General features: G+C 43.4%; 1 protein-coding gene across 1 annotated transcript in view; it reads left to right on the top strand.

Moving 5' to 3' along the window:
- Window positions 1-20,474, top strand: part of cttnbp2 (cortactin binding protein 2) — a 78,696-nt gene that overhangs the window by 40,004 nt on the left and 18,218 nt on the right. Inside the window, exons 3-8 of the mRNA XM_070907494.1 lie at window positions 521-751; window positions 6,800-8,255; window positions 12,207-12,500; window positions 15,938-16,037; window positions 18,335-18,479; window positions 19,715-19,915. Coding sequence (XP_070763595.1) covers window positions 521-751; window positions 6,800-8,255; window positions 12,207-12,500; window positions 15,938-16,037; window positions 18,335-18,479; window positions 19,715-19,915 — 2,427 coding nt within the window. The remainder of the gene's footprint in view (window positions 1-520; window positions 752-6,799; window positions 8,256-12,206; window positions 12,501-15,937; window positions 16,038-18,334; window positions 18,480-19,714; window positions 19,916-20,474) is intronic.

The following is a 20,474-nucleotide window of genomic DNA, read 5'->3' as shown; positions in this document are numbered from 1 at the left end:
TGGGTTGTTTGCTGATCAAATCACGGCCACGCAGTCCTGATGACGCAGATCAGCTCAGTGTTGTGGATGTTTTTTTCCTAACTTTAACTTTACTGTTGCTTAGTAATGACAGTAATGTCTCTTTGTCATTCCTCATCACAAGTTGTGTGTCGTGATTAGTTGTGAGCAGTTCAGCTAAAGAGAGATTTTTCCCTCTTAATTTGTCTCATTTGAAAAGATGAAGATTCGATGTATTTCACAAGAATGCAATCATTTGAGGAAGTTCATAAAATATTCTGCGTCTGCTGTTAAAATTCTTAAAATCTTACTTAGCACTGGTTGTTGATGCAAGGCTGTTGCACGCTGCAGTATATCACACAGAAACTTTCATTGGCAGATGTGATGACGACGTCCTGAAATGGAGTGATTTATGATGAAGAATTGATCCAAATGTTGTCTGAATAGAGTCAAAATCAATGCTTTTGATCCACATAATAAACAAGTTAAATAATATGTTCTACCCTTTTTCTTTTGTCTTTAGGCTCAGAGGAAGGAGGTATTCCTCCAAGAGCGATACGGTCACTACAGTCTGACAGACCCCTTCCTGGCACTTCAGAGGGACTTTGAGTGTGGGGTCCCTGGAGGAGACAAGGAGCGGCGGCCCCTGGGCTCCAGCCCCATCTCTGTCCTGGAGGCCGTCATGGCCCACTGCAGGAAGATGCAGGAACGCATGTCAGCCCAGCTGGCTGCCGCCGAGAGCCGCCAGAAGAGGGTAAGACACCGAGGAGGAGGAGGAGGAGGAGGAGGGTTTCTATTTGTGGATGTTGTTTGAGTTGGGAGTGAAAGACAATTCAATTTGAATTTCCACTAAATTGTCAGGGCTGTGCTTCATGTCAGTGGAAACTCCATTGCAGTCTCTTTGACCAACAAATACACTGCAAGTTCAGGCGGAGGCACACATTACATTACAAGTGTTGGGCCGATGATATTTATGTTCGGGCGTCACAACTGAACCGGAGTCCAGTCTTCACAGTCTGGACCAGTTGGTGTGTTGTGAGTGTTTGCCTTCTGATCCTGTCGCTGCTCATCCTTCTCGTCAAGACAAATACACAAGCAGACCTTTAGGAATGGAATGTGGCCCTTTGGCATCACGTTGCAGAAGAAATAATGATTAGAAAAAGAGGCAGAAAAGAGCGTGCATCAGTAAAAAGTGTTATGTGCCGTGAGTGAGAATTATTTTACACATTTTGTGTTTTATTTTTCGGTGCAGAGCCACAGCTCAGCTCCCCTCCAGCTCCCTCTGTGGACTTTATTGTCCTTGTTGCACTTGTCTCCCAGTCCTCCATGTCATCCAAACATTTTTCTATTTTTCCTCCTTTACTTTTTTAAGCACAGTGCAACACAAATAAACATGTAACAACAGTTACAGGCAAGAACTTGGGGGTTCCTTGCCAACATGTCTCTCACCACAGCTCATATGTCCTCTTTATTTCTGCAGAAGGTCAATATGTTCTTTTCTGACTATCACGACTGAAGTATCTGGATATGGTTGGTTAAATTGTCTACAGAAAGTATAATAGTTATGATGAGATAAACATTCTCCTCCTTGTCTTTTGACGGCCTCTGACTGTCTGTCAACATCAATCCCATACTGGTTAGCATGTGGCACTTGCTAGCATTAATCAATAAAAAAGGTGCTGAGGAGACCGACAGAAGTTCAGTCGTGTGAGGTGTCGTGTGATGGACTCCTGGAGGTCCTACAGGAAAGTCAGCATCACCAAAATAATTAGGATTCATCCCCTGTGGACCAGGAATGTCTTTAACCAGCTTTGATGGGAATCCTGTCAACAGTTGTACCAGATTGTAACTAGAGTCATGCAGATACAGTAGCTCTGCTAAAAATGTGACATATATATATATATATATATATGTCAGTCATTACCTTGTGTTTATATTAGCTCAGTTTAATTGCTGTGAATCAGTAGTCAGATTAAATGAAGGTAAATAAAAAGAAGACACGGCCGTGTGGAAGAGGGACGTCTTCTGTTTGACCACAGATTGTGTTTATTTACACACGACTCAAATCTCTGTGGCTGAGATTCTCCAGAGGACGATGGTGTATGCATGGGAATTATTTGAATTTTGAAGATAGGAATACCAGTGTGTGTGTGTGTGTGTGTGTGTGAACGTAATTCCTATTTTCTGGTGTATCATTTATATTTTTGATGGTTGACTGTGTGTGTATACGAGTGTGTGTTTGTCCCAGGTCTCTTTTGGATTATGTGTCCGTGATTAACTGGGCAGCCAGATGTCTGACTCTGGCCCTGTCCCAATTTTTTTTTCTCCCCCCCTCTGTGTTGAGGAATATGGATGTGTGAAAGTGTTTGGATGAGACGCTGGCAGAATTAATGCTGGTGAGTAATAGAAGAGAAAATAATGTGTGTGTGTGTGTGTGTGTCCTGTCCATGAACTCTGGAATAATAACAGAGATTTTATAGTTTTGAGCCAAATGAAACCTTTAACCACACACACACACACACACACACACACACACAGATGAGGAGGAGGAGGTGGTATGAAGAAGCAAGGAGTGAAAGGAAGGGAGAGGTAGGAAGCGGTCTGTTTTGACTGGAAAGCTGGTTAAATAGATTTTGGGGCTGTGGTTTAGTGTTTGCTTCAAATGTGAATGTACAAAATCTCCGTTTTTTTTATTTCAGTGAGTTTTGGCCTGATTGTGACCACTTGCTGAGGTACTTTCACTTGTGCTAAAAAGTTTTTGTCACCTCAGTTTGGGAAATAAAAAAACTGTTTCCTGTTTAATGATATTTGCTCAATGCATCAGAATTAACGCAGTCTGGCAAAATAAAATGTAGTCTAAAGTTAGAAAAGTTTCCTGATAAACGTGGATTAGGAAATATGATCGAATAAGTAAACAAGCCTAAGAATGACCAATCATTTGACACCAGCTTTTAATACTTGGCACTTTTTATTACTTCTTGCCACAGACGCTTTTCAGTCGATACCATTACCAGTGTTATTGGAGGAGTGGGGCTGTTTGGACTGTGTTCAGGGGTCTAAATCACATTGATTGGTCTGATAGAGACACTGTAATACACTTTTGGATATGGAAATATTTTTTTGAAACTTGGCAGGATGAGGTGCGTCTCAGGAGCATCTGCATCGGTCAAACACTGGGGCAATTCACATAGCTTCACATGAGGGAAGAAATGCATCACAGTGACATTTAGAAAACACGATGGTGTTATGCTTGTATCTTGTGTCCAGAAGCTAAAAAGGACAATAAGCCGTACATTATATGTTCTATGTTTGCCTTTGTTCCAGATGAACAGAGGCATGATATTTATCGAGCCATGGGATCTGATCTGATCGTGTTCACACCAGGACTTTCACACTATCATGACGACACAACCGGAAATTTCTCTTTTTGATCGTGAAACAAAAAGCGAATGATCACAGAATGAGTTGGAGGAGAAAGTTTCTGTTGCTTCACCGTGTGTCTGTGAGAGTCGTGTATTGTCATTTTGGAAAAGCTTCATTTGAGACCAGCGGGGTTTTGGATTTGGAGAGCGTCTGCAAAGTGCCATTTAAAGCTAAAACAGAGAGAAAAGAAAGGGGACATAGCCTGGGATAATGGGAAACCTGACTCGGATGTATGTTGTGGGCCCTTTGCTGCATGCCATCCCCTCCGTCTCTCTCTCTCAAAAGGAAACCCTGCCGTCTTAGTTCAATTAAATTTGTATTTATGTACCGCCAAATCACAACAAAAGTTACCTCATGACACTTAACATATAGAGCAGGTCTAGACCGTACTCTTTACAATGTTATTTACAGAGACCCAGCAGTTCCCATCATGAGCAAGCACTTGGCGACAGCGGCAAGGAAAAACTTTCTAATTCCACTGCTTCTCTATAATCACTCTCAACACTGATCAGAAACTACTAGCTACGCAAGACCACTTTGACCTTGAGAGGTTTTGCTTCATTTGACCATGAAAATGTGCGTAAAAGTAGAGCAGCCACCACAAAACAACGGTTTACCCTTTTTAGCAAAGAATAAATCATCATGTCACCACTAATTGCACAGTTGTACCTAAATTGTCAACAACAGGGTATGGACCTGTCAGGCAGGCATGAATGGCTTTGTTGGAACCTTTTTAAAATGACCAATGACACCAACAAACCAACACTGCTAGAAGACACAGGCTCAGTGTAGTCAGCGGGATCTTCTGGTTGCTGGGTAGAGTGAATTTCACCCGGATTGTCCGTGCTATCTTTATCCCCTCCGTCCGTTTCCACTCTTGTCGTTCTCCTGTGAGTAAGTTGTTGAATTATCCATGAGGCCTTATGAAAGCTGAAGGCAGGCAGGCAGTTATACGTAACACACTCTGAATCGGTTTATGGGCATAATGAAGACACCCCCACTCCCTCATCTCATCCTCCATGAATCAGTCATAAAGTTGGAAGAAGCCCCCCCCAACCCCAACAATACCCACAACGGTGACGAAGAAACACTGTACTTGTTAGATTTTGTGGATAAACTTGCTGTCAAAGTGTTGTTGACGTTGTGAGCCTGAATTTGGAAGCAAGGTCACGACCGCCGGTGCTGAAATTCCTTTTTCTTAAAATAGTCCTCGGGCCTCCTCCTTCGCTTCCTTCGTCTCTCGCCCCCAATGCTCCAAAGTAGGTGAATAGGCTGCTTTATTCTGCTGCGCTGCCAGCTGATACCTCAGTGCTGCAGCTTCTCAGGTGTAAGGATAGACCTTTAAGGAAAGATTCTACTTGTAAGCTTTATTTAAATATTTCATTAAGCAGTAGGGGGATCTCAGGTCCAGGGAGCACCGGTGCTACTTGAGGTGCCTCCAAGGTATAACCCCCCCCCCCTCCGTAAAATGAGTTCCAGTTTAACATCATTATTATTTCACTCTTTAGATGATGGCAGAATGGGCTTATGCATATAGATGACAAGTACGAGCAAAGATTTTACACATTCTGCCGTGCTGTTTTCATTGCACACTCGGTAAGGAAGGTTAACTACTTCATTATGCTGCGTTAAATCATATCTAACTCTGCATTCAAACCAATAACACTGCCTCAAACATTGCCTTCTTGTTCATTTTAATGAGACCATTACGTTCGCACAGTGTGGTTGCTGCCACATAGGGGGCCTGCAAAAAAAAAAAAGAAAATTTGCAAGGTCATCCAGCAAAAGAGCTGATCCTGGCTCACAGCGGATATCAACATCACAAGCAAGGAGGGGCTGTAGTCAGTCTGGACTAATCCAGAGCCTTGAAATGAAAAGAGGTCTAAAGCTTGAAAGTTTGCTATTTCAGATTCCTGTAGTTAGGGTTAGTTGTTGTGGGGGAGGAGGTTGTGAAGCTGTTTGACCATCAAACAAGCACTTCTGTTCAAGCATACTGGCCCCATTAAGAGATAAAGAGGTTGAAAGGTCTTCAAAAGCTTTTCCAGCAGCGCATTTGGGTAATAGTGTCATCGTTTGCTATATCGTTTGCTTCATGGCCTTACATATTTTAAACTTGTCTTAATCCTGCCTGGTTTCAATCTACACTGCCCGGTGTGTCACCACCTCGACAGCATCCCTGAATTTGTTCTTCTGAGGCATCAGGCTGATTTACAACAGACATAATCCTCACCCAATTAGCAGCTAGTCGTAGCACCTCCTTTTGAGTAACGACTGGCGTTCCCTTGGCGCACCCCCTTGCTTATAAACCCCTCGCTCCTTTCTCAGCATCAGCTGGTGGTGATATGTACTCCCTGATGGTTTGGAACAGGAGAAGTGGAGGAGGGAGGGGAGGGGTTCTTGTTTGGGACAGGGGTGGCAGGGTGTCGACTCTTTTGTTTGAGGCTTGTTAGAGAGATGGGGTCTTGGCAATTGGGTGGAGAGCCCCGGTTAAGCCTTGTTACCCTCTGTGAAGCCAGCTCTGAGCTAACAATAGCAGCGACGCTCCAGATATAGAGGCCAGGGCTTTGACAAGTCATCAAAATTCAAGCGTATGCAGAGACGCTGTGTTTCTCTGAATAGATAAATTAGACTCTTTCTCCAAGCCACTCCATGGATTAATAAAGTGTCTATTTGTGTAAATATCTGTTTATCCATCTATCTTGCCTGTCTGTTTAATCGAGTTATTTTGTCTGGCTCATTTGATTAATCTGGCTCGTCTACGCTCTTCTTGAGAAAATCGTTCCGGCTCATTTTAGCTTTGTGACTAAAGAATGACTCAGAATGCGAGCAGTTGCATTTTCTATCTAATACTCAATTACAGACTAAATTGAAACCCAAAGTTTCTGTGTTATTCAAGTGATTGATGATATTTTCCGGATGCCTGTGATGCCCGATGTGCTATGATTGGCAGTATGTCACAGATGGGTTGCCGGCGAGACAGGTGGCATGAGGATTGCAACTGATGTCTGAAGGATATCAGATGTTTCACATACATGTGAGGTTCATGTAACTTGTACAGTATGTACAGTCTTTATGGGCGGTGGTTTGATTGACTGCAGATGATCTGTGTTAAAAAGGGGAGGAAAATATGTCAGGATGATGTCAGTGTATCACACCAAGTGATACCTTATTTGTGCCCTCTTGTATCTGCTCACATGTAATACTGAAGTTAGGGCATAAGAGATCAGAAGATGGGGCGCCGCGGTGGCTCGTCTGGTAGACCATAAACAATGGAAATTGTTGACCATTCATTTCTGTCAGTTGCCTAATTGAAATGCCTAATATTGCATTGATCTGTGCTCCTGTCCCCTGACTCTGTGTGTGTTTTTTTTTCTTCCAGCTGGAGATGGAGAAGCTACAGCTCCAGAGTCTGGAGCAGGAGCACCGCAAGCTGACTGCGCAGCTGAAGGACGAGCGCGAGAAGAACAAGCACATTGTCATGATGTTGGTGCGCGAGTGCAAGCAGCTTGCCACACGGGTGGTAGAGGAGTCCCAGCGCTTTGACGAGCTCCAGGCTCGTTTGGACGAGGAGAGTCGCACCTCTGGACGGCTGCAGGAGGAGCTGAGCACAGAGCGGCAGCGTAGCCAACAGATGGAGGCCAAGATGGAAAAGCAGCTGTCAGAGTTTGACACAGAGCGGGAACAGCTGCGTGCCAGGCTGGGCCGCGAGGAGGCTGAGAGCCAGAGTCTGAGGCAGCAGGTGGAGCAGCTCAGGACTGAACAGGGCGATGGGAAGGATGGCGCTGCTGTCGCCCAGCCTGCTGCTGCTGCTGCTGCTGCTGCTGCTGCTGCCGGAGCAGAACCTGCTGCTGCCACCAGCACACCACCCAAACCTAAAGCTCTGACGTCTGTTTCTGTAGCCACAGAGCCCATCAGCTCTCGAACAGCGTCTTGCCAAACGGACCTACCCCCCACTGAGGTGGAGGGTCCAAAGAAGACCCCCCTTACTATACCCGTCAAACCAACCCCTGCCAACTATGTGGGCCTGAGTCTGCCAAAGACGACTGGCCGGGGGATCGTCCACAGCAGCTCAGGAGGACTGGCTCAGACAGAGAATGGCTCAGAGGGCCAAGCTCCCCACGGCTTACCCAGCGGAGTCAGCCCCCGTGTCCAGGCGGCCCGCTACAAGTTCCAGGAACAGGACCAAAATGGCACATCTTCCCAGAGTCCTCCAGCTCGTGACCTCTCCCCCACCAACCGGGACAACTTTGCCGCCAAGCAGCAAGCACGTCACACTGTCACACAGGTTCTTTCGCGCTTCACCAGCCCTCCCGCAGGAGGTGCCGGATCCCTGCGTCCAGGCCTGCCGCACTCTGCCTCAGAGGGAGGCCCTTTTCCCGGCCGCCTGAGCCACCCCATTGGCATCAAGTCGCCCACGGTGGCCAGGATCGACCGGGGAAACCCTCCCCCTATCCCTCCCAAAAAGCCAGGGCTTTCCCAGACCCCTTCTCCTCCTCATCCACCCATCAAGGTGGTGGGGGACAGCAGCCGCTCCCCTGGGGCTGGGCTAAAACCGGCCACACCCCAGCTGCCGCCCAAACCCGCCCTGGACCTGGTCCCAGCCCTGACGGCCTCTCAGGTGGGTGCCTGCCCCCCCTCCCGCTCCCCGGGGCCTGGCCGGGGCCCTCAGCGACAGCCGGCAGCAGCATGTGCAGAGTGCCCCCCCGTCATCAGCCCCGTCACCACTGTCAGTAGCCCCTCCTCCATAAACCCCCCCTCCACCTCCTCTTCCATTAGTGCTCCATCCTCCCGTAGCCCCAGTGCCTCAGCAGGCAGCCCCCTGGCAACAGCATCAGGTAAAGGGGCTCCTCCATGCTCCATCTCCCTCCAGTTCTCCCCACTGCCTCTTTTCTTCGACTGTCTTTCCATGGTGCTAGCCTAGCGTAGCATAGCGATCAGGTCACAGGGAAACTGGTCTAACCACAGGAACGCAACGCAGAATAGCACATGGGTCAATTCAATTTATGTCTCCGACTCGATCCCTCAACCTTAAGTTACCTTGAAAGATCTGGTGTCTCTCCCTGCACTCTCTCTCTACTCATCTCTCCTTCTCTGCCCTCAAATATGTCCTCCCTCTGGGCACCTTTTAGTCTCCCATGTTGTTGAGCCCTGTCGGGATCAGTATCAACAGCGGACAGTGACAACATGTCACTTACATGTGCCTGACTGTTGCTCAGAGACTAGAGGTTAGCTATCCCACTGCAGAAGGAGCATGTCAGGGTGAATTGAGGCAAAGCAGACATTTCCCCTCTTGTGTATTCAGATTGATTTGTAGGCCTTCCTACCAGTAACCCCTATCCTCTCTGAAGCTGATGCCAGAGGCTGCTCTCTCCACTCCTCCCCCTTCCCTTTTCCATCCTCCAGTAGCATGCCATCACCACTCTTTCTGCACTTTTCCTGTTTCAGCTTCCATTAACTTGTCCCACTGTCCATTCTGCTTCCTGTGTCATTGACAGCTCACTGGTATTGTCATTTTTATATAAATGTTAGCATTCATATTTACCTTGTGATGCGCTTTTAGTGCTATGCTTGGATGCACTGTGTACTATGATTAAAATAACTCCAGTTCATTACAACTTTGGTCTTATTTCCATAGTTTTGGACAGAATTTCTAGCTGTAGTAATAACATTGTGCTCACTATGAGCCCTCACATCTCAGCAAGTGAATTCCTGAGATCAGGGCAACATGGCAACATCAGCTCAGCGGGGAAAGCACCGACACAAGCAGTCAGATCGTCAGACAGGTTTGGAAGCTGTTCGTTGCAAACATCCATCACAGTTTCCAGAATGACTTCTTGGTTCAACTTGGTTCACTGTTCCCACTGTGCAATGAGGGATTACTACCAACATGTCAGTTGTGCTCACTTTCTTCCAACTAAACTGTGTGATCGTCTGGCTGCTCATGTTTCTCGCCCTGTCTGACTTCTAGTTAGTAATGTTGCCGTCTTCCTTGTTATCATATCTGAGAGAGATGATGATAATACCTAGGATAACAAGACCCAAGTTGTAATAAACTGGAATTATCCTTATATAAACCTCTGAAATATGACAAAAATACATTTGCATTTTTGAAACTTGACCAGTTATGCCATGTTTTTGTAGATGGTCACATGCGGCCGTCAATAAAAACATGGGCCATCTGAGAGGAGTGTTATTTACTGACATTTTATAGGTTAGACTCTTTAGGACTAAAATAATAATATCTTTGTTACTGTACACAGATCTCAAGTAAGAATAGCGTTAACGCCAGTGTTGCCCACATTTCGGATTTCATTGCATTTGATTGCAGCATCTCCCACTTACAAATCTGATAAAGAAAAGTTTGGGGAAATTCTGCGACTACCCTGACTTATTTATCACAGTTTCAAAGCTCACAATCAATCTCACCTGTCAGCAGCCAGATATGTTTTTGTAGCTTTTGTACTTTTCCTATTCCCCACCACCACCCACTCAGACAGAAAGTGCAACCATTACGGCTGCCATTATCCATGTCCTTGAGATTCTCTGCTGCACTTTTTCTTTAGTCTTTTGTACCTCTCTTTTTTGTGTGTGTGCACTGAAATTCTCCATTCTGCATTTTAGCATGTCTAGCCTTTAGCATGACACCTTTTAGTGGAGCCAAAGCTGTTTAGTTAGAAGTTTAAGCAGTTGTTGGGTTTAGTAATTAGGTCTTTTTTTCCTGTTCTTTACTTCATCTGTTTGTCTGTTAATCATTTAAAATAATGCTGTATACTTGGAACAGTATCCTTCTAAATAATGTTTGTATTTTTATTTGTCCGCTGCGTGAATATTGTGGATGAATGATTGCGCTGAAAGATGAATGCCATCTATCATCTCGCTATTAATCTGATGCGATGACAGACTCTTTTGTCCAGGCTGCGGCACGCCTCACATATTAATGTTGATTAAATTACAGACATTTTATTAGAGGGAACTCGTGTTGAGCCAAACCCCTGGAAAAAGCTTTGAATTTAAGTTGTATTTTGCATATTCCACAGTTCAAAAATATGTAGATAGTAAATACAAAATGATCCATTCCCACAGTAAACAATGTATAATCCAGTTTATAAGTGAACATCTTGCTTTAGTCTGGAATATGTTTAAATTCAGCACTTGTTCTAATTCACTTACTGTACATTTAACTGTGTAACAGTAAATTGCATTCATTCATTTGCGCCCCTTTAGCTTTAAATCAGTATGTCATTTCCTTACGAGGAAATGTCCATTAACATTTAAACTTTGTGGGTTAATCTTTACATACTTGTGATGTGCAGGGAAGCATTGTTCATTTTTTTGTGTCCAAAGATACCAAATATGTCAGGCTGAAGATACCTGGAATATTTATTTTTATTAGTTAGCCATAGAAACAGGGCAAGCATTGAAAAGGCAGTACACAGTCACAAAATATGAATATATAAAAAGGTTATTTTTCAACACTAATAGAGACTACACATTTAAAGGACATTTAAGGAGGTAATCAAGAGTTTTAAGAGGTTAGATAAGAAGGTAACAAGAGTTTACAAGAATTGAGTTTGAACAGATCTTTCTAGCAGCAGATCTGAAGGAGGAGATCATCTCACTGGTCGAGTAAAGGGAGTCACAGTGTTGCTGGTTGACTTCCAGCTAAGGCTGAAACAAAAACCGCAGTATGTCACTGAACCTGTCTACCGGTTTTTTCGCATAATCCTCCCATAATCCTGCTGATTTGCTCATAACATAACTAAACCACCACATGGGATTTGAGCCAAGAATAGCTTCAGGCTACAGTAACAGAAGCTATCTGGGTGGCTTCTGTGGTACTCAGTGCACACTAGCCTTACTAGCAAAGCAGTTAGCAATTCCAAGTAATTTGAAATCAATAACAGTATCAATATATACATTAAAGTGTGTGTGTGTGTGTCTGGTGAAAGGTATTCAAACTTTACTAGTTGGCAGTGTTATTGTTCAGTTAGTGTAACGTTTGCTAGTTAGCTTAGCTAGCTGATGTTTCAGGTAGAGCTAGCCTCAGTAGCACACTTTGGGTGCTAACTAGCTGCCCTTCAAAAATGTCAAGTTCATGAATGACTCATAAGAAGTTGCAATTTGTACTTTTATAATTTCCATGTTGGCCAGAGGTCCTTCCTGGCTAACATTTTTTGCTAACTTTTCTCCTTGAAGTATCTTACAGGTTGTAAATCATCCTGTTCCACACTGTCTGACAGTATCATACTGTCTGCAGCGTATTCTGTAACATCTTCATGTTTACACTTGAGTTTAAGATCAAACCCAAGACTCCCTGTTTTCTACGGCTGCACCTTTTCCAAATATTGTAGAAATCCTTTGCTTCATTTTACAACTTCAACATGTTCCCCAAATTAACCTGACATATCTGGTGTCTTTGAAGACGTTGGGATCTCCAGGAGGATTTTATTTAAAGATATGGGGGTTTTGAACAATGTTTGGCTGCACAACACAAGCTTGTACTCGCTGACTCGTTAACAAGCAGCCGTCTGCTGCTCCCACTTTTTACTCTTGTTGTTGTTATTGGACTCCGATCTCCTGCTTTACTCCTGCGGTTCAGACAAAAGAGACCGGCCTACGGTGTGTGCAAAACTGAAGTGTGCTCTCCTTCCCTTCCAACCTGTCCACTTTCTTACACAATTGTTCTCCTGTGCTCAGCACTTCTAGTAGAAGCTTCCCCTTCCTCCTGCTCTTCCTCCTCCTCCTAGTTTAACCTGTGCTGCTCCTGCTCCTCCTTCCCCCTGCAGGCTGGTGTCCCTCCGTAGTCTCCTCTCTAAGCGGCGGAGGGCCTGCTGCCCTGGACGGCGGGCGCCCCCTGCTCCCCCAAGCTGCTTCCCAGGGAAATGTCACTTTATTGTCAATGCTGCTTAACCAACCAGACCCGACCACCATCACCACTACTACCACCACGTCTACCACCAACACCACCTCTACCATCACCATGGAGAACAAGCCCAACCATCTTGACCAAGACCACCACCTCTACCACAACCACAACAAAACCTCTGCCTTGTTTGCTGCTGCTCAGAATGGACACACAGGTAAGTGACATGTGATTAATCAATACTGGTTGATATTTAAGAAATACAATTAAAGGTTCTGCAGATGTTGTCCGTGATAAAGCTAGAAATGGACGAAGGATTGCTGCCGTCTCATTGCCTTTATGCAGACGGAGCTGTAGCATGTCCTCTGGATCAGACACACATTTATTTTTAAAGGAGCCCTTCAGAGATCACAGCTACCACAGTGAGGTCACAGTTCACATTTATGGTTCACAGTTTTACAGGCCGATTCAGCTATTTTTAGACTCAATATATTTAAATCGGACAACAGAAATTACATTTATACATTCTTCAGCATGTTCCCACCAGACATAATAGAGAGACTTTTGGAACTAAATCTAAATGCTTTAAATCCTCATGTTGGGAAAATGAAAAATATGAACATTTTAAATAGTTCAGTAATAATTAAAACATTGTACAGACTTTATTGTACTGTATTGGAGTGCAAGCATACAGTCTGAGCACAAGCAGAGCAAAGCAGAGGCTATCTGAGAGCGAGGGAAAGCATTACAAAATCTGAATGTGAAATCAATAAGTCATGATCTCAAATTGAAAGACCACGCTCTTGAATAAAGATAGGGGGGAAAAAGCCCCATAGACATACTTTTTAAAGAGTAGTCAGGCTTGTATTGATGCGTAGTGATTGATAAAGAGCGAATGATGCATCAAAAAACAGGATTGATTGTTCTATGAGCATGGCTGATGGGCATGATTGAATTAAATGCATTACAGGATCATAAGACACCACCATATAAAGATTATAAAGTCAATATATAAATATATAAATAAGAAATGCAGAATGTGTATATATACACATACAGTTGCATTGTGTATTTTCCCTGCTTTTCATTTTCTTTTTACTGCACATTGAAGGGAAATAGAAAAGGAAAACAAATAAGGAATGAATGAATAAAGCAGGTTCTTTCCTCAGGCGTGACTCTGTGGAACTGCAAATATAAAGCAGATCAATGCTGAAGAAGAGCCAGTTGCTCAGTTGACTTCCTATTAAATGAAGAGTAGAAAGGTCTGCATTGATACGAGCCTGGACACAATGGTTAGACACTGTATGCCTCCATAAAGGAGATCTTTCTGTTTTAGTCATGTAGTTGTTCACAGGGAGTGAGACAGGGTTGAATATCTTGCAAAAGAAACCTTCAGAAAGAACACGACAAGCTAATAGTCTCTGCAGAAACATGGTCTCATTTCAGCTAAATCAAACATTCTGTGCTTTTGTTGGCCTTTAATGAAAAGAAAATGAGATGCTAATGCTCAGTTTGTGGTCAGTTTAAATAAAAGATTTCCTCTCTCATGCAGCTTGACTTGTGGTATATGCTGTAGTGAAGAACATTCAGGCCAGGGTTACATAGTAAGTAAGTAAAACTTAATTAAAAACCATGTAAAACCATGTAGTACTTTTCAAAACCAGGGTTTCACAGTTCTGGAAAGAAGGAACTACAAAGCATATTGTGAACTAAACCCCTGAATTAATTGTCCACCTGGAGAGTGTTTCATTAGTATTAAGAATTGTAACGTAGTAAAGACTGACAGACACAATGAAAGACGTGCACTATTGTTTCGTCAAACTCAGTAGATTCTTGTGAGAATTTGAGCCTACCTCAACTTATCGTAAACCTGCTTTAACTGATTTTTAAAGTTGATATGAATACTAATATGAAAATGTTGATTATAGCAGCTTTATATCACAATTCATAAGCACAATCAAGAAGGTGTTAGTTAGAACATTTATTTGACCACTTAAAAAGTTTGTATCTATATAAAGCTCATGTTCTTCATGTTGTATGTCAATAATTGAATAAACTGACTAGTACAGGAGCGCAACATGCAGCATTAGATTAGCTCGTCGCTTGTTTAGAGGGATGTCTGAAACATGTTTCCCTCAGTAAATGTGCTTGTTCTTGAAACGTTGGGTTACTCCGTTTTGCGTTTTTCCCTCTTCTTGTGATTTCTGGTGGCATCTAAAAAGCTAGCCGCTGAAGACTTAGCGTTGCCAAGCTGTTACTTGGATGTGGCTTTTGCAGCTAGATGAAGATGCAGTGCTGATAAACACTCTCCATGTGCTGTTGTAAAGCCTGTAATTGTATGAGCTGCGGCTGATCCCATTATGTTGGCCGCCATTAAAGGAGATGGACTGTCATGTCAGGGCTGTAACCTCAGCAGCGATGTCGGCTACAGGCTCATTCAGCTGACACACACACACACAGAATAATTAATGCATGCAGACCCATGTACACACAGGATTCACTCAGGATTCGCTTCCCTGCTGAGATGTTTAGTAACACTCTGTCAGTCGAGGAGCGTTGATCCATGAACACGACTAATGCAGCTGAAGGACAGCTGTGCTGAAGGCGTATAGACGGACGTCCACGGAGAGGACACACACAAACACACAGACGTTAGTCTTTCTCACATCAATATTTCGCTGTCCTTTTGCTTGTGTTCTTTCTCATCTCATCCGATCGTCTTTCCCAAACCAGCAGAGACGTGAAAACATTAAATACCACAAACCTTCTCGTAATGACAGAGTAATGTATCTACTTCAGCAGAGACAATACCACGCTGTCATTCCTGAGACTGTGGATGTGGATGTTTTTCTGTGGGTCCATAGTACCTGACGTACAGTGACATATATGCAAAACTATTTTTGTACGTGTCACATGCACTAGAGAGAGCTGAAGTCCTGCCCCACTTCTGGTTTAGCTTCTCTTCCACTAGCTTTTAATGTTCTGTGTGATTTCTCATAAAAGGTTTCTTTCATCAGTCTTTCTGAAATGCTGGAACATTTTCCAGGGGATTTCTGTTCATATTCTAAGATGAATGAATACTGTACTATTGCACTGGAGAGTAAAACTGGGACGGCTTGTCATTCTAACAAAGATAAAACACCACCTCTGTGGCCAACGCTCATGGGAATTGTATTTTCAGAATGCGAAGACAGTTATTGTTGATTTCTATCTTTGTTGTTTTTAAATGAGGAGCTGCGTACTTATTTCAGCATGTTGAACGGGGGAAGGCAGCACTGTATCATGTTTCATCCAGAAACCCTCTATGAGAAAGTACATCGTCAGGCTGAGGCTAGTGGGGCAGAAGCTAACTTAACAAGGTGGCAGGACTTTAAAAAGTGGTCTTCATTGTGATTCATAAAAAGCTCTCTTTCATAAATTGACCTGCACTCTTTTTTGGAGGATTTTTCCTACAGTACCGTACCTACTACGTTACCTACAGTGTCCATGGCAACAAGATAAACTGGTTGCTATGCTCCGCTACATGCAGTGTATATTTACTCTGTAATGATTTGTATTGTCTGTCCTGCTCACATCTACTGTTCCAGTTCAGTTTGAGTTTGTGTTCAACGGCAGGTCACTAAATGGTCGTCTTTCTTCCTCTTTCTCTGTCAGAGTGTGTGAAGCTGCTGCTGTCTTCGGGATCGCCTGCTGATGTATCAGACGAAAATGGATTCACGCCTTTACACTTTGCAGCCGCCCACGGCCACAGCAGGTGAGCTCATGAGGGTCCTCCTGTAACTCCTCCATCCCGACCTGCCACGCACAGCTGTTTTTATTACTTGTGATAACATTGTTTTGACTTCCTGACGTTCCCTAGAGGCTCACCATAACCACTACAGGCCCAACCCCAACTCTAAGACCTCCAAGATTATCCTTTTACACATTTCCCTTTCTTCCTCTTCCTCTATCATTTTATTATTTTAAAACCATTTTATATGACCTTATTTTCTTTTAACCCCTTCCTCTCTTCTTATAGAAAGAGAACTGGACCGTATCCTAACACTAACCTTAATCTAAGCAAGACCATTTAAGCTCGGGCTGCCTCAATTCTGTCGCTTCTTTGTGTTAATTATTTAGTAATTTAGTTCCCAGAGCCCAGGCTGGCATCTTCAGATTGCTTGTTGACCACAAAGGTATTTAATTCACAATGAAATAAAACATCATCATCACGTTTGAGAAGCTGGAACTGGTAAATGTTGACATAAACAGGTAACTGATTATCAGAATTTTGTTTTGCTTAATTTACCGTTGACCGACTCATCGATTAATCAGCTAATTTGTTTCGCCACTAATTCCAGCTTTGACCAAAAACCAACGAAATACATGTTGACCCTGGTGGGGCCTGACACCATGTTAACTGTTGTCTAAGAGCCTTGATACTGTTCTTGACTCACATTGTGGGAACTTGACCTCCTCTCTTTTAGTGTGTCACAGTAAACGTTAGTGATTCTGATATTATTACCAGAGACCAGTGCCGGTAACCATGTTGGGTTTCGGTGCCAAAAGCAGCCCAGTTCAGGACTTAAACTGGGCAGCTGTCGTTAATGTTTGCAGCTGCACACCCAGTCAGATCCGATCACACGTATTGATCCCGATGACTCGGCGGGATGAATCCCGAGCTCACAGCCGGAGTGAGGCTCTGTCGGCTGTAGTGAGGTGTGTGTTCGTGTGTCTGTGCTTGCCAAAAAACACGATGCCCAGGACCAGCTGGGGAATGTGCAGTGTTGTAATATCTGATCACAGTGTTATTTATAGAGTGGGGATATCCAGAAGGTATGCTGAGACACACACACACACACACACACACACACACATACTGAGAGTTTATTTTATGGGTTAACTGTTTTTTCGGTGGTCGTGACTCAGTGGTCGTGTTAGCACACCGGCTCAGTTTTCCTCAGATGATCTGCTCTCTCTCTCACTGCTGGTGGGGGCTGATTGATGTCTTCTCTTGTCTCTGAACAGGTGCTGCTCAGACTCAGACTGTAGTGTGTGTGTGTGTGTGTGTGTGTGTGTGTGTGTGTGTGTGTGTAATCATTGCATGTATTTCTTTGTCTCTACAAAGCAAGCAGAGTACAGCACGTGTGTGAATGCGTGTGTGTGAGTTTGATCTTTGATTGATTTTTCCTTTTTATGCCAAAACCAATATCAATATCTAAAACTGATATAAATCTGATAGAAGTTTATGAGCCGGTATTCGAGTTTTTAAACAAAACGAAAATGAGCGTTTTTGTAAAGGTTGACTGTAAATATCCAACAGTAAATTTCACTAAGTGGTAATAGCTATCACAAGTTAATAACACACAGTAAGACAGAAATGCAACAAAATATATGAAACTTTAATAATCAAAAATGAAGATCAAATAACATAAAAATGTACCCCATAAAACATTTATGTCTGCAGTTTACAGCACTTTCATTTCTTTGGCATCTGCCCACATGTACACTGATATAGATAAACTAATATATACCTTTTGAAAATAAAAAGTTGAAAAGGACGTGTGCCCAAGTGTGTACACTGCCTTATAATAATAATTCATTGTCAAAACTTTGTGCTAAAGCTTGAAAAGTGCTATATAAATAAAATTATTATTATAGTTATTAAAAAGATATAGCAAAGACTGAAAATGTGTCAGCCTGTCATGCCTTCCCTTCACATTACGGTACAAAAGTTAATGTCGTAGAGAACATTTTACGGTTCCAGCGTCTTGAATGTTGAAAGGATTTGCTGCTTTTCTTCGACATTTCTGGCAGTAAATGAAGAGTCTTTGGGTCTTGGACTGTTGGTTGGACAAAATAAGCAATTTGAAGACGTCACTTTGGGCTCTGGGAAATTGTTATGAGCTTGTTTCACAATTTTCACACATAAACGATCAATGAATTGTGAAAATAATCTGCAGATTGATCGATAATGAAAATGATCGTTAGTTGCAGCCCTAATAACGTACAGTATGTGTATGGTCTGTATATATTTATTTGTATGTTGGTACACATGTGTGTACCCCCCAGCTGTGTTGAGGTGCTGCTGGCTGCAGGAGCTGCTGTGGATTCGGCGGCGGGACAGACTCCCCTCGTCCTGGCCTGTGAGGCAGGAAGCCTGCACTGTGTTCGGGTCCTGCTGAGCGCCGGAGCCGATCGATCGCGCTCCACCGCGGTAGGTCTGCTCGATTTTAATAATGCAGGTCTGCATGGTGCTTGGAAAAATGCTGCTCCTTAAATTTCAAGATAGTAATTTTTTTATTGTATATCAAAGTGAGTTTCAAGTTTGACATTTTTAGCTTTAATTTAATTTAATCCCTCAATCTGACCAATCCGTGTATTTAAGTTTCATCTTATTTCAGTTTCCTATAGGCGACATCTTTCAAAGTCAGACTGGTTTTGTCAGAGGGTCTTTTCATTTGTAAAAATAACACTGATTATCTGATCACTTTATATTTTTAGGATAAGATACAGACAGTAAATTGGAATAGAGACACAAATGTAGCTTTGCAATTAAAATCCTTTGATCAGTCACTGTCACCTGCTTTAGCTCGTACTAATTACTTGTAATTATTTCCAGATTTAAAATCCATTTTGGTAGCCCATACTCAATATTAGGTAAAATAATTCATCAGAGCGAACTCATTTAACCTGCCGTTTCTCACATGTTGTCACTCGTTACTAACCCTCATCATCGTCTCACACTTAGCCCGCTTCATAAAGGATCTAAGTATTCTCGGGGGGGGGGGGGTTCGGTAGTCTGATTGGTGCTAGCTAACTGATGTGTGGGCTTCCTGGGTCTCCATGGCAACCATAGGGGGCCCGTTAGTTGCCGTGGCAGCGTGTGATGAGACCCTATATTTGCTTACCTGCTTTGTTCTACATTTAGCCCGGCTTCCCTGCTGAGCCACAGAGTTGCCAGAGTCTCTATAGCGTATCTGACCTCCTCAGCTCGGGTGTATTTTTAGACGCCAGTGTGTTGGTTCAAATGTAATGATTTAACACGGAGGAGGAGTTCTACACTGGGTTAAGAGATACAGTCTGAATGAACTGTACAGTCAGAGCTCCTTCCAGTCAGTTTTTGTTTTTATTTTTTATCTTATTGCTGTTAAAAAAGTGTCGCTACAGAATCATAAAAAATATGGTAATACTTTTTAATTACTCAGCTGCATATTTAGCAGCTGCTTTGCCTTTTCTCCCCATTTTTCTTTAAAATGTCGCTAGCCTGTAGGAGTGGAGTACGTGTGCTTGAATGTGCATGAACTATATCAGCAACAATTCTGATTATTGATCAATCATTTTAGTAAAAATTATTGCGTGATGTTCTTCTCAGAAAGGCAGCAAATTCTCTCATTTGAACTGAAATGACTTCGACGAGAGTTTTGTATTAACTGAGCAGTAACTCTGCAGGACGGCTGCACGGCTCTCCACGCGGCGGTGCGCTCAGGACATGTTGACACGCTGCGTCTCCTCCTCTGCCACCCAACTCGGGGTGGCCCCACTGTGACCCCTGACCCCCCCGCCACTCTGGCCCTGCCCGCTGCCCTGCTGAACCAGGCCAACGGTGACGGCTGGACGGCTGCACACATGGCTGCTGCCCTGGGCCTCAAGGTGAGAATGAGCTGTGATCACAATGAATTAACTGTTTACTGCAAACGGGGTCTCTTACAGGGCTGCAACCACAGTTAAACACCAAACTGCAGAGCTTTTGAGCCTTCTTTAGCTCATTGTTTTGGGTTTAAGCTCTATAAACCCACTGGATGTGTGATGACGTTAACAATAACTTTATAAAGCGGTAATGTGTCTGCTTGTTTTGGAGTCTTTCTGTCCCCTAGTGGCCAAAAAACGATTTAGCAGCTGTAATCAACCTCCAGCTATCCTGCAGTCTATGTTATAACTTTGAATTGTGTGTATTTACGTACACTGACTACACTTCCTATACATCGTCCACTCTGTCTTCCACTAATGTCCAGCTCAGTCTCCACAGTGGCAGGATAATGGGACAGCCGACCTTGCTGGCTGAAACGTCCCGCTCAGCTCAACAAATGCAGGAGACACCAGACTAGACTAGACTAGACTAGACCGAGTGTCTGACTTGAATATAAATGAAGACCACTCATTGATTCGTGCTTTCATAACACACAAGAGCTGGTGTTGCAGACATTCTCCC

Source organism: Enoplosus armatus, chromosome 6 (assembly GCF_043641665.1).
Source record: "Enoplosus armatus isolate fEnoArm2 chromosome 6, fEnoArm2.hap1, whole genome shotgun sequence".
Lineage (NCBI taxonomy): Eukaryota > Metazoa > Chordata > Actinopteri > Centrarchiformes > Enoplosidae > Enoplosus > Enoplosus armatus.
This window is presented reverse-complemented; position numbering and strand designations above follow the sequence as displayed.